Source organism: Myiozetetes cayanensis, unplaced genomic scaffold (assembly GCF_022539395.1).
Source record: "Myiozetetes cayanensis isolate MyiCay16 unplaced genomic scaffold, myiCay2020 scf4, whole genome shotgun sequence".
Taxonomy (NCBI): Eukaryota; Metazoa; Chordata; class Aves; order Passeriformes; family Tyrannidae; genus Myiozetetes; species Myiozetetes cayanensis.
The window spans coordinates 21,680,635-21,695,978 of record NW_026087631.1 but is presented as its reverse complement, the minus strand read 5'-3'; the positions used below and the strand labels follow the sequence as shown (position 1 = coordinate 21,695,978).

Sequence of the window (15,344 nt, the reverse complement as noted above, 5' to 3'; positions counted from 1 at the left end):
CAGGGGAATATTTTTCCCAGATTTTACCCAGCTTTTCATCCCCCTTTCCTCCTCAAGGTCTACTACAACAGCTTTTGAGAATTCTGAATTTCCCTTTGATGTTTAAGAATGCATGCTCTTGTTGCTAAGTTTGCCAGGTCTCCTCAGTGCGAACCACACCACGCTTAGAGTCAAGAAAGGTATTTTCTAGGATGATCTTCTAAATATTTGCCCTGAGGGTGGATAGTCATGAGTGGTATATAAGATGGGAGAAAATGCGCCAGCTTTTGAGGAAACTCTCTGCTCCAATGGTTTGGAAGTTCATGCCTGAACAACTATAGGACGCTGATAAAGTGACAGGATATTTGCAAGGAGAATGATATGGCAACTCCAGAGTGTTGGGCTCTGGCTACTCTTTACTAGATACAGTTAAATACTAGACAGCACCCTCAGTGAGAGGAGGAGGAGGAAAGCAGACGAACAGGCCAATAGGTGGCCACTCAAACTGCAGCTGAACCACAGGAACTGCTCAGTAGCAGTCGCCCCTGTACAGAAGAAGAAATCCAAGACCAAATCAGTTCACTTAGTGAGGGATGAAGACAAAGTAGGGCCCTCAAAACAGGAGGAAGAGGCAGGGCCAGAGATAATCGCCCAAACCCTGTCTCTGGGAGAACTGCAAAATATGTGAAAAGATTTCAGCCTCCAGTCCAGAGAGCCCTTGGTGACCTGGGCTGCTTCGATGCTGGGATAGTGCAGCCCACAATATGAAACTAGATGGTAGTGAAGCCAAACAACTGGGATCTCTGTCCCAGGACACAGGCACTGACAAGGGGATTGGGAAAAGGACAGAAACACTCAGTCTCCAGTCGTGTGAGGGAAAGGTACCTTTTCAAGGGTGACCTAGTAGTTTGCCCACACAGACAGAACACCATGGAGAAAGGTATCCAGTACCTGAGAGAACTAGCTGTGGTGAAGGTAACATGTAAGAATTCAAATAACAAGCAGTCAGTCCGCTGTAGATCTAAATGAGGTCCAGTCACTGTATGTAGAAATCATCTCATCCCCACTACAGGCCTGCACCTCACTTGCAAAAAGACTGTCTAAGGACGTCCTTTCTGGAAAGGGTGAGGCTCCAGAACACTTGCAATACATTGAGGACATCATCATGTGGGGCAACACAGCAGAGGAAGATTTTGAGAAACAGATTAAAACAATCCAAATCCTCCTGAAGGCTGGTTTTGCCATAAAGCAAAGCAAGGTCAAGGGACCTGCCCAGGAAATTCAGTTTTTAGGAGTAAAATGGCAAGATGGATGTTGTCAGATTCCAATGGATGTGGTCAACCAAAGAGCAGCTACATTCCAACCGACCAGCAAGAAGGACACTGGCTTTTCTAGGCATTGTATATATTTGGAGTATGAATATTCCAGATTACAGTCAGATTGTAAACCCTCTCTATCATGTGACATGGAAGAAGAGCTATTCTAAGTGGGATAGTTCCTGAACAACAACAAGCTTTTAAACAGATCAAAAGTTGTTCATGCAGTTGCTCATGGGTCAGTCAGGACAGGATAAGATGTGAAAAATGTGCTCTACACTGCAGCTGGGGAGAATGGTCCTTCCTGAAGCCTTTGGTAAAATTACCTAGGAGACTTTAGATGATCCCTGGGGTTCTGGAGGTGGGGATACAAAGGATCTGAGGCCTGTTATACTCCAACTGAAAAACAGATACTGGCATGAAGGGGTTCAAGCTGCTTCAGAAATGACTGGCAATGAAGCACAGCTCCTCCTGGCACCCCAACTGCCAGTGCTGGGCTGGAAGTCCCTTCCATACAACATGCCACTGATTCTCTGTGGAGTAAGTGGGTCATGCTGATCACACAGTAAGCTCAGACAGGAAACCTGAATTGTTCAGGGATCTTGGAAGTCACCATGAACTGGCCTGAGGATGAAAATTTTGGATTATCATCAGGAAAGGAGAAGGTGACATGTGCTGAGAAGGTCCCACCACATAATCAGCTACCAGAAAACAAAAAGTAAAATGATCTCTTTACTGATGGTTCCTGCCAATCATAGGGATACATCAAAAATGGAATTTGATGTATGGAGTACTACGAGGTAAGCTGCAGAGGGTACTGAGGGAGAAGGTAGATCAAGTCAGGTTGCAGAGCAGAAAGCCATCCAGATGGCTTCAGATATTGCTGAATGAGAGAAATGGGCAGTGCTCTACCTCTACACTGACTCATGAACAGTAGAAAATGCACCGGGAGGATGGCTGGACTGACAGAAAAAGACCAGGTTGCAGTGCAGAGGGAAACCCAGCTGGGCTGCTGAACTGTGACGAGACATCGCTGCCTGGGTAGAGATGTCTGTAAAAGTAACATCAGGTAGATGTATATGTACCCAAGAGTTGGGCTACTGAAGAACATCACAACAACAGAAAGGTGGATCGGGCTGCCAAGTTTAAAGTGTCTCAGGGCATCTGGACTGGCAAATTAAGGGTGAATTATTTCTTGCTCAGTGGGCCCAGGACACCTCAGCTCAACGGGAAAGAGATACAAGAGACAAAGGGGCTCATGATCGAGGGGAAGTCTCCCAGGTTATCCATGACTGTGAAATATGCACTGCAATCAAGTAGGACAAGCAGGTAAAGCCTCTGTGGAATGGTGGATGATGATCGAAATATAAATATGAGGAGGTCTGGCAGATTGATTACATCACACTCCTGCAAACCCGCCAAGCCAAGTACTGTGTGCTGGCAATGGGGGAAACAACCACTGGATGGCTGGAGATGTACCCTGTGCCTCACACCACTGCCCAGAACATCTTCTTGGGCCTTGGAAAGCAAGTCCTGTGGTGACATGACACCTGAGAAAGAACTGAGTTGGACAAAGGGACTCATTTCAAAGACAGCCTCATAGACACCTGGGCCAGAGAGCAATGGGATTGAGTGGGTACATCACATTCCTTACCATGCACCAGCCTCTGGGAAAATTTAATGCTACAATGGACTGTTAGGAAACATTTTGAAAGCCATGGGTGGGGAAACCTCCAAATATTGTAATCTACATTTAGCAAAGGCCATCTGCTTAGGTAACACTTGCTTGGAGGCTCTATCAGTCAAGCTGACCCTGCCCAATCAAAACTTCCACATACCGTGGAAGTTCATTAAGTCCCTGTGGTGCATAATGAGGGACCTGTTGGACACGACAGTCTGAATTAGTCCCACCTCAAGCAAAGGCAAACCCATCTGTGGAACTGCTTTTGCTCAAGGACCTGGGTGTACTTGGTAAGTAATGCAGAGGGACACTGAAACACATCGTGGGGGAATTTGATCTTTTGGTGAGAACAGTCTGTAATTTTGAATTCTATAATACTGGTTGCTGAATGACACTGTCACTGTATGCCATAACTACCATGTACAATGAAGATGGACTAATCCAGATTTACCAGCTGTAAACTCCCGATGCAGCCTGCAACCAGCCAACAGTACACCAGCTGCCCTGATGGATGGATTGAACCCATTTAGTTCTGGACTAAATGAACTCAGCAGACATCTTGGACATGACCATGGAAATGATGCCTATGCTTGTGTGTATTTCTACATATATGTGTACAGTTGGAAGGTGTAGGATTTTGCATAACAGAGAGGGTATAGAATAAGGGGTGTATAACGTTTTGGTTCAGGACAGAGTAATTTTTTTCTCAGTAGCTAGGAGGAGACAGGGCTATATACCACCTCACCTCATTTTCCTGGGAACAGGGAAAGTGCTTGCTTCCGGATCAGAGGAGCATGGCTGAGTCAAGCCATGCTCAAGCTCCACAGCAAGTACTTTCTGTGTGAATCACTCTCCCTCTTTCATACAGCTTTGTGTTGTGTTACTGTTTGTTTTATCTCACTGCTGTTTCCACTAAATTGTTCTTATCTCAACCCCTGATCTTTACATTTTTTGCCCCCAATTCTCCTGTCCATCTTGCCACAGGGGAAGGAGGAGAAGAGGGAAACAAGTGAGCAGTACATGGTTTGGAAAGTTTCAGTGGGAGCACATAAGTGGCAAGTATCATCACTAAATCCCAACCTGCCCCAAAATGGTACTATAAAAGGAGACCAACCAAAATAGCATTTAACCACTTTCAAAAGTAAGGATGGGGAGATACTTCAATTAGATGCTTTCACTTTACCTCTGAAACAGGAGTTAGGAAAAGCTTTTTAGCTTTTCAGTGAGAATTTTTGCTATCTCCATGAAATTTCACCTTTATTTGACTGTAATACAAGACACTGAAAAAATTCAATTCACACATGTACCTGTTAAGTATTTGGCATCTCATTCTCTGAACAGAACAACCTCTTCAATAGCCCAAGCAAACAGGCATTCCATGAAAACAAACGTCAGTGAATCTGCCTATACACTACAACATTATGAATTTATTTTGTCCACCCAGTAAGACAAATTCTTTTAGTCACTAAATAACTAAGAGCAAATACATTATAATAAGCCATGGTACACAAATATAATTTTGCTTAATCCATGGTATGCAGCATGGACTTTATTATATTAAAGTCTCACTAGCCAGAGAAAATCTGGAATGTTCAATGATAAACTGCAAAGAAACTGAAACTAGAGTGTAAGGATTTCAACTAATCATCTGCAAATTTTATTTGAAACTTGATCCTGCAGCCCTTATTCACAAGATCAGACCTATTGAGTTTATTCACATGAGCTTTGGCTGCAAGATTGGACCTTAAGTACTATCAGGTGCGCTTGTAGCCTATCATCAGATTTTGGGTTATTCATGCAAGAAGCTACCCTTTCAAATGCAGACTACTTAATGCTTCCTTCTTCATTAACTTACATGTCCTCTTCTGCTTCTCTATGCTTTCATTTGTGCTATGTAAATAGCCTCTCTCTCTCAGTCATCGAAACAAATAATGCTCTTTGCAACCAAGGAGGAAATTAGTAGCAGGTGAACGCTTATTTTTTAAATTATGTTGAGACCAAGCTGTTCTTTAACTTAAAGGAGATCTGGAAAAAAAAAATTGCCATTTTGCTACTTAGCCATCTTAATTATGGGTTGTCATTGTCATAATTCTACATACTTATCCCCCTCGCCCCCCTCAAATATTAAACTTGATGGTTAAACTACTTTATGATGAGCTGGACCTAACATTGTGCACATACTTTAAAGTAGTTTATTTAATGGGACTTCTCTGATGACATAAAATTAACTATATCTTATCATACATGAAACATGCAAGAAATTTCTAACTTAAGCGTTCTATTTCTTTGCTTTACATATGTGTTCTACATAAATACAAGGTATTGTGCTATGAGGTAACTGTAAAAAACAAGAACAATTCTTCTGCTACCTGCTTATAGACTTCTGCAGGTCAGATAGGCTACAATTACAAGAAGCGGCATAAACTTGAGCAGGATCACAGCAGAGACATTTATGTCATGGCCCACATTATAATCTATATATTTACAAATCCTCTTTGAATTTTGCAAGACATGGGTAGACAAGCAATCTGTCAGTGCAGGTAAAAGTCTCTTGATTAGTGATAGAGCTCAAAAATATTAATGCCAGTCTTAAATGGCCATCAATATCATCAATAAATTATAACAATATCTGCCTTCTGATGCTATGGATACTCTGGTACTATACGACTGTGGAAGAGGAAAGTCAACATACACTTTTTTGTAAAAAATTTCATTATCAGCACAACCTATGTGTATTTAAATGAAACCCCAGCAACAGATATTTTTTTTATAATTCCAGCTAATTTCAATGTAATGATCAGGCAGGGGCTGAAGCTGACTGTTGGTAATTTCAGTAGTTATGCTATCAACTGAAACTGCAGTACAAATAATAAGCACACGTATCCACTCAAAATGCAAGGAGGCATACATCATACGAGTCTAATTTGAAGCTTAACCTTGAATCCAAATCTCCATAACTTGAAGCTAGAAAAAAATTTAAAAATTCAGCCTTGAACTGGAATGGTATGTCTGCAACAACTGAACTGTTGTCACAAAATTGTTCTCAGTCATACTTCAAACTTGCCATGTAGATTAATCGGCAGTTTGAAGCAGCTGCAACACCATGTTCTATGCACTTCTGTTGCCATTTTAATTTTTAAAAAGCAAATGGAGAGGCTCTCCACAAAATTCAATGCTTCAATACCAATGACTGAACCAGAATAACAAAATTATGAACAGTTCACTAAATTGTCTATTAGCAACACATATCAAGAGGGTACAAAACAAACTGTGTGCCTGAAATAACCGATCAGTGAATAAAGAGATGTAAGCAGTAGAGATGTTGATGAACCATTTTAATTTTTGAAGAATCAATTTCCATACAGCCAGAAAAGTGGCAGAACATCACAGATAGTGTATTTACGACTTCTGACAGCAAAAAAAGCATGGAAACCAAATGGAATGCTCCAAGAAAGACAGAATTATGCTGGTAACATAAGGCCAGAAAGCACACTCACTTCTTAAAATCAGTAAAACACAGTAAAAGCAGCCCATAGTATATATATATACAGTAAAAAAAGTTTCATGGTGCAGAATGTGTATACCCTTTAAAAAATTAGAAAATCAGCATTCAATGACTGAGTTAACAATAGAAACACTGCATACATAAAACACTTTTGTCCAAATCTAGCTACTTCATCATCACACCATATGTCCAGCTACATAAATCTTGAGCCAAAAATGTACACAAAGAACTCCTAAAGCCAAAGGATGATGTTTCAAAGCAAAGGCCTAAGGCAAGATTTTGCTACATCACCTTACAAATCATATGAGTTGCTGCTTCTTAAGCTATCACAGTTTGCTAAACACATCTTTCCTCTAGACTACAAAATGGCTAATCAGAGGGTAATATAATTCTGTACTGTTCAACCGCTGCCTCACTGACCCATTAATCTATGGCACAAAAGAAAGTTTTAGATATGTGAATAAATGCCAAGGATCATTGTCCTCTGTGCTCTCAGACAACTGTGCCAGAAACAGACAATGGAGCATTTATAAATTTGTGGCTTGTTGGAACAACTGTGTAGTACCTAGAACCTAAAAGACAATGGACTGAAACACAAATGTGTTTCTTTTCTCCTAAAAACACAAAACAAACAACTTAAAACAATTCCCTCTATCAATACCTGACCTCAAGCCTTCCTACCAATATAAACAAAACAAATTTCCAAAGATTATTCAAACCTGCAAAATGCACAAGACAGATCACAGATGTAAGACACCCACTCGTGAACAAATATACCTACTGATTAACCAGAAGTCACAAAAAGTCCTTCATACTAATAAGTGTTGAAGCTGTGCACACACTATTCAGATACACAGAAACAGAAATTTGGTTAAGTTTCAAAAGTGTGTTTCCTAGTTTCACATAGGAAGGTGTGGCTGCAGAGAACAGACATGGAAACATGCTAATCTTTATAGCTGTGTCTTATCCAAATCACTTATTTGCAAAATGGGGGTATTTGAACAATGCAGATACACACAAAGGTCTGCAAACAAAAACCATGGAAGTGTGTTTCCTCTTGGAAGAAATGCGTAGACAAGGTAACAGACAATGCAACAGAACAATCCCTTCTTGGGAAAAATATACAAATTGAAAAGATGTGAGAAGCAGCTGCAGTAGCCCTGCCCAGTGTCTCCTTCCACAATCAAATGGGATTCTTGCCACAGCTCCTGCAGGAATGAGGAGGAGGTGGTGGTAAAAAGCAAGCCAGTCATTGGTAATAAAGTTCTGGCAGGACAAAACTGTGCTGAACAGCTGGGTAGCTCCAGCACATACAGCAGAGTGCCCAGGCTGACATACAAATAGAGAGGCTGAACGAGCAAGCACAGAGGACCAGATCTCCAGAGGGCTGAAACACCTCTCCTGTGAAGACAGGTTGTGAGAGCTGGGGTTTTTCATGCTGGAGAAGAGAAGACTGGGAAAACCCTAGAGCACCTTCAAGAGTAACGGGTTACAAGAGAACTGGAGAAGGACTTTCGACAAGAACATAGAGTAATAGGACAAGGGACAATAGCTTTAAACCAAAAGGGAGTAGGTTTAGAATAGATGTCAGAAAAAAAATTCTTGACTCTGAAGGAAGGGAGGCGCTGGGGATGCCCCATCCCTGAAAGTGTTCAAGGTCAGGTTGGACAAGGCTTTATGTAACCTGGTGTAATAGAAAGTGTCCCTGTCCATGGCAGGGAGTTGGAAGTACTGTAACAACCAGGTAATACAGGCATGCCAAAAATAATGTTTCACCATTGTTTCTGCATGTCAAAACTTCCTACCAAAAATTCCCTGTCAGCTTTCCTGCCAGAAGTCCTCATCAGAGTTTCTTGCTGGAGTTTTCCTGCCAAAAGATCCTTCTATTGTTTATGGTTATCAAAAATCTTCGAACATGTGAATAAGTCTATGTGCCAAGAAACCACATACAAGCTCCTTTGAACACTATAAAAGTTGAGGAAAAATTCTGGAAAATCAGGGAAAGGGAGAGAGAGAACGCATTACCCTAGCCAAGAATCTCTCACCTTTTCTCTGTCACCACATGCTGCCTGCCTGCCATTGGAGACTGAAACTCTGCTGGCCAGAGAAGAACTGACACCCATTGTGCCACATGTGTGAGGTACACCCTATCTTTCTATGCTTACTGAGGGCCGAAAGGTGCTGCTGATTGAGCATCGGGACCCTGCACAGCCTGGGACACAGTAAACATAAGCAGCAAAGCCACACATCCTGGCTGCATTTCAGAGAACTAAGCTGCTAAGACACCCCAAACGATTCTAGGATTCTACGAATAAGGCATTTTTCTTCCCAAGGCACCATTACACACGAACAAGCCTTGCTTTACTGGAGATGGCTAAATATCTGCCTATTGATGGAATGAAGTAAATTGATTTCTTATTTTGCTTATACACACAGCTTTTGCTTTACCTATTAAACTGTAACTGCTTCTGAATTTTTTCACTTTCACCCTTCGGATTCTCTCCCTCATCCCACAGTGCAGAGTGAGCAAGCAGCTGTGTGGGGCTGAACTGCCCACAGGGGTAAACTATGAAAACTAGAAAATCTAAAAGACAAAATGGTAAAACATGTATAGTCGAGTATATCTTTAAGTAGTCTGAATTACTGTAACAGAAAGAGTAAGTGGGAAATTAGTGCGTTTAATCCTTACTAAAACATTAGCACTAATGAAAGCAGACAAGCATGAGGCAAAGGCAGTTCTTGAGTGATGATTCCAGCAGAAATCAGAGGGTAATATTATATAGTCTAAGAAAAAGACCCTAGTTTGTGAACAGAACTCTGTACCTTCTTTCTCCAAAACCCACTCTGACATAAGCAGCATTATTCACTCAAGGTCAGTGTGCTGAGACTGTTCTTTCTGTAAGGTGGGGAGGTTGTGACAGTGCAAGAACGACGTAAGCACACAGTTCTGCATTCGCTGAGATTAGCTGCTTTTTTTAACAAGTCCATGCTCTTCTAAAGCAATACAAAAAGCCTGGCATTGAAACTGAATTACATTTCACATAGAAAAGTAACTATGGTCAGTTGCTTTTACACCTCCAAAAAGCCAGGAAATACTAGTAGCATCCAAATATGTAATACACCAACAAATATTTAATCAATTAATCATTAGGTATCTACTTAATCTATCTAGTGGCTCCTGGTACCTCCTAGCAACACGAGAAAATCAACAAATGCATTTATCTTCACCTACAAAGTCAAATGCCACTGTTTTGCTTTACCCTGAGGGGACTGAAGTTAAAGAAAATACTGCAATGTATAATATCCAATTTAAGTAATCTAGATGATATTCTATTCTGAAGATATACTGAAGCCAAGTAGTCTAAAACACATATTAAGCTATGTAACAAACAACAGAAATTACTGTTAAAGCATTAATATTGAATAATCCTGAAATACCTTCTGTTAAATGACTGAAGCCTCACTAAATCTTCATTACCATATATAAAAGAATCACTTCTAGAGGGGAAAAAAACCCAAGCCCACAGCATACATATGTATATACATATATATATATATATACACACACATACATACACACACCAATTACACACCTCTCCGAGAGCTTCATAGCGCTTTTGGTTCCATCTATGCAAATCTTCACGATAATTAAACACAAATGGCTCCCCAGTTTTTATGTGTCTTAATTGCCCTTCTGTAAAACAAACAAAATCATTACATTTAGAATATTTCTTCATTAAAAGTAGGACACATTTCATTGCTGAAAATTTTAAAAGAAGTCTACATCTAAAAATTGGGCTATTATGAATTTCTCCACATTTTTGGTTATAGGATTTTTGAAGGAAAACATTTGTAGCCTAAAAGCAAAATGCATTCCTCTTGTATGGTATATATTGCTAAATAAAGCTAAACAGAAATCATGACAGTGAAATTACACACAGGTATCAAATGCCAAACTGCTTTGCAAGAAATTTTTATGTCTCAACTGCTATGGATTAACAGTAAAATGTAAACATTAGCAGTTAATATTTGATCTCCAGTACTAATTAGGTGATCAAATTGTAGCTACAAATCCACCATTTCAAAACCAACTCTATTATGGAGAAATGTGAGTACAAAAGGGCTGGAAGCTCAAAGTAAAGGAAACATTTACTTTCAAGCTTAACAACTTCCAAAAGTAAACTGAAAAAAACATGTCCACAGTTAGGGTAAATATCTTAACTCCTAGGCATAGTGAAATCAAGTAAGAGTTTCTAGATTCAGGGTACTCTGAGATTACAACAGTAGAATGAAGCAGACTGCTTGATCAGAGCAAAACCCCGTGCTATTCTTACACTCCAATGTAACTTCCCATAACTGGCTTTTTTTATAGTCAAAAGTTAACAGTTCACACTAACAATGATGAAGACATGGACTGCGTTAAAAAAACAATAATAAAACGGCAACCATGAGGCAGCAAACTGAGGAAAACAGGTATCTTAGCAGTAATGTTTCAGCTTATCAGACAAAACACAGATTATGATCTAAGATCACCATAAAATTGCAGTTAATCAGAGAAATATAAAAAAACAGAAATAGGTACAAGTAAACTCCTTTAAAAGCTGAAATGTATATATGATGAAACCAAGGTTTCTCAGCAATGTTTCCTTCTGAACAGAAAACAGTTGCTTAGTTCACATCTTTTCAGAATGTTTACACTTTGATGTTTTCAGTAAAATATTTAAGATCTAATATCTATAATAGTTATGCTTATCTGCTGATCTAACTTTTTTCCCAGATCTGCCTTACCTCATGTACTAGACACCAAGTAAATATTTCTTCATAGCTGCCTGTCCCTGTGTCAGGTCCAGATATCCTTCTTCTCATATTTTCATCATAACTTTACAATCAGCTGTTCCTTCCCAGCTAGTTACTTTTCAAATATGCCATTCAATAGTACATGAATTGCCCTTCTCAGCAAGTAAAATGGAACAACTGTCTGGTATATTTTTTCTTTGGCTTTCTGGAACCTCGGTCTTCTTCAGATTTAAATAATCTGATAAAAATCTTCTGTACTTTTCCATCATAAAAAGAAGTGTGATTATGACATAAGAGTACACGACTGAATATTTGAATCAAACGTACAAAGGCAAAATGAAGACCTTTTTGCTTTGCTGACCTGTAGCATATGTAATAGGTTTTCCTCCATTCTATGGAAATCACTCAGGCTGTGAAGTTAGTGATGAAATATTCAGTAACATAATTCATTCCCCAAAATTCAAATTTCAGCTCTTTTTATCAACCACATATGAACCATTAATTCTGAAGTCAGTAAGGAAGACAGTAGACACTGTGCAGATCTAAAAATAAGGAGCTGAAAAGTGACAGAGCTGAACCCCTTCCATCAAAGAAAGAGCATCACTTTCATGACACTTTCAGTCTCTAAGTACCTTCCTGTGAAAGCCATCAGGGTATTAAAAAGCTAAGTGTTGCATAAATGACTATCACTTAAAGGAAAGCTCTTTTTTTTTTCTTTGAAAGTGGAAGATGTAAGGTAGATTTAGAAACTAAAGTTCCTCTGTTCACAGAACAGGCACTGCAAAGAAGTAGAATTGTAAACATTCCCACTTGTCCTACAGGTTTTAAACAATCTTGAAAGAGTCATTTCCCAGAGTCTGGTTTTAGTTTAGCTTTGGATTTTAAAATGCATACACTGGAAATTATAAATTTCCATTATATAATTCATTTAACATACAGATTGAGCTAGCTGGAAGTACTTGTAGTCATCACACACCTGGCTGCAACGGAAAATCATGACCCACACCAGAAGGGACTGTCTATTACACTGCTCATCTTTCCATCAATATAAATAGGTATTTTTCTATCGGTATTAATGAAACAGCCAGGACAAATTATTGTCTTAATAACAACTTCTTATGTATCCATAAAAATAAATAAAACATTTCTTAAATAAGTGACCATTCTTTAACTTTGCTTTCTAAATGCTGATGCTAAGTAAATTGCTTTCATAATTTTTGTATCAACACTTCTGTAACAGAAAACAGAAAGTTTAAGTAGGCACAGTACAAATCCACAATCCTGTATAAAATGAGGGATTTTTATGATAATTTTATGAAATAAAAATATAGTACTTAGCTAGATTTACAAGTCTATCAGCCCTAAAGTTTAAAATTTTACTCTTAACAAAAAAGTGTGAAATTCTAATAGGGACTTACTTATAAGGTATAATTCAAGTTCTGATAACCTCTCAACATTATTCTAAGTATAATCTTTACAAAGTATATATTACTTACTTTCATTAAAAATGTACTCAAATCCTTCCAGAGTATCAGGAAATTCAAGCGGTGGCTCATCTTTTTTCATCAGTTCATCCAAGTCTATTCTAGACAATAAATCTAAAAAAGAAAAAAGTTCATAATGCTTTTTTTATTTCACTACTAACACTGATAAAACGTGTTTGTTCAGATTTGTAGAAGGGTAGAAGAATATTCCAATATTACTAAACATAAGACATTGTTATGGGAAATCCTGTTCCAGATTCAGAAGCTGAACCTCCTTACAAGTATATGTCCTTATTTATTTATTTATTTACCTACCTATTTCTAATGTTGATCAAAAATGTTTAGAGACATAAAAGTCACCAAAGATATAGTGATTTGTTTCAATAATTCATTATCTCAATGTTAGAAGTCTCTGGTATGCATGATACATAAATTCAGAAAATCATATAACCACAAAATCGTACCTCATTTAAGTTTTACCCATGACTTATCTAGCTTCAATAACAAATCACTGATACAGTTCTATTTGCCTTCTTGAGGAGCTCAGATTATCTGACGTACACCATCTCATGGGCATTTACCAGCTGTGTGACCATACCAGTTCTTATCCCTTCCTCTGATACCCAAATAGACTGTTCTATCTGAATCCTTCTCTCAAACACCCTCCTTAAATAGCTCTCAAGGTAGAGAAGACTCCCATCCATGTTATTGCAAGCCACGACATAACACAGATCAGGACTGTATAACCTAGTACAGCCTGCAGTCACTAATGCAAGTACACAAAAGTAAGCATAATCTACATTCTTTACCCTAGAATTAATATAATAAATAATAATAATAATGGCCAGTCTTCGCGAGCGAAGATCCGGGGAAGGTCTTTCCACCTTCCAGCCTGCGCATTGGATTTTTTAGGTGACACACAGTGTGCGCGGAACTGAGCCCACCCTTTAATCCTAAGGTTCATCTGCCGGGGCCAAGCGAGCTTGGACGGTGGCAGTGAGGTCCTTAGGACGTAGGTGGGTTGCCTTTAAGGGCTAACGAGCCCCACCTGCCCGGGAGTGGCCCTGACCGGGAATCGAACCCGGGTCTCCGCGGTGATAGCGCGGCGCCTTTACCACTAGACCACCAGGGGCTCCTCCTAGAATTAAGGATTTTCATTTTACCAGAGGCAAGCATATTGGGACATCTTTTGCTCACATGTAGCTACCAAACTATTACTGCATGCACAAATAGTAGCGTACAATCATCCCTCCTCACTGCTTATCAGCCACACAGCCCAGTGCTACCCTTCTGACATATTTTCTGATTATTAGTCAAAAAATCATTACGAAACAATTCAGCAAGATTCCACCAAAATATAGTATCCTACTTCCTCATAGATGAATTTGAAGACCACACACGTTCTGTTCAGGAATGCTACACTGACTTTGAACCATTACTGTTTCATAAATCAAGCTACCATGTATTACCAAGGAAATACATTAAGTATTTTAAGTATACTGAGTTATTACCTTTACCATTCAAAGCTGTAGCTCAAGGAAAAGAAAACAGTTTGAAGAGGCTCATTTTCTTTAAGCTTGGTTTGGTATTAACTATGTTTCCACCCTTTCATTAATTAAAATAATTATTTTTATAGGTTAGCACCATTACTTTTACTTAGTCTTATTGCCCATAGGTTACCCACATTATCTACGCTTAATACTGATACCTTTAGCCCTTTGAAATTTCTATTGTTTAAAATGTTTGAAATGTACTGAAACAGTTCCTTGAAGTTCCTTGACCTTTTCTTTTTATAACTCTTCCAGTTCACCCGACAGTCATTCCTGTGTCCATATGACTGTCTCCAGTTCCTTCTTCTGAGAGTGATTTCAGTGGGCAAAGCTGGAGGACCAAAGGCCATCTGGTATATGGCCGCTGGAATCCAACATTTCTCAAAACAAGACTATTGTGTCTGAGCATCTCTGTGGTATCTAAGTGTCCACATAACACCAGATGTTGACCGGATGTTTTCTAAATCTGTCTTTCTCCACCATAGCTCACTTCTACATCACATCTGTTTAACAGCAAGTCCCATGAAATTCAAGTTATGTAAGCAATCATATGTTTGTTCTTGTGCATTGTCCTTTGAAGGTTTAGTGGGAATTGATTTGGTTCTCAACCAAATGATAGGAAAAAGAAAAGGACTTTGTCAAAGAAGTCTTTCACTGTATGTAAAAAAGGATGTAAAAAGCACGCCCTTTCTTCTTCTGTACTTCCACAATACCAAGGCCGCAAATAGTCTTTCTCTCCTCGATGAAGAGAATCCTGTCACACCACACCTCTAGAATTTAGTTTCACTGAAGTTTTCACGTCTTTTTACTGTGACTTATTTGGAAATGTGTTTCCACAGAAGTGTCACTTACTATATAATAAAATATCCATCTCCTAAGTAGCAAGCACAATAGTATATGAAAGCTTATGCAGTATGCACAGCTTGTCATGATTTACAGCTTCCATCACAGTCACTGAGGAAGACTGCACTTGGTCTGTCCTGCAACCACTGACACAGTCACTTTCTTCCTGTGCAACGTTTCAATTAGCTA

The 15,344-nt window shown here is 39.1% G+C and overlaps 1 protein-coding gene across 8 annotated transcripts in view; it reads right to left on the bottom strand.

Annotated features, from left to right (window-relative positions):
- FAM172A (family with sequence similarity 172 member A) overlaps positions 1 to 15,344 on the bottom strand; it is a 262,527-nt gene that overhangs the window by 222,890 nt on the left and 24,293 nt on the right. For 7 of the 8 annotated variants that reach the window (XR_007630537.1, XM_050329324.1, XM_050329323.1 and 4 more), the window contains 2 exons: positions 12,775 to 12,876; positions 10,075 to 10,175 (listed from right to left, as the gene is read on the bottom strand). Coding sequence is in view for 6 of the 8 variants with exons in the window: in XM_050329324.1 (XP_050185281.1) it covers positions 10,075 to 10,175; positions 12,775 to 12,876 (203 nt within the window). In the remaining 2 variants the exon portion in view is untranslated. Of the gene's footprint in view, positions 1 to 10,074; positions 10,176 to 12,774; positions 12,877 to 15,344 lie in introns of those variants that run through there. The other variant, XM_050329329.1, reaches the window with a different exon arrangement.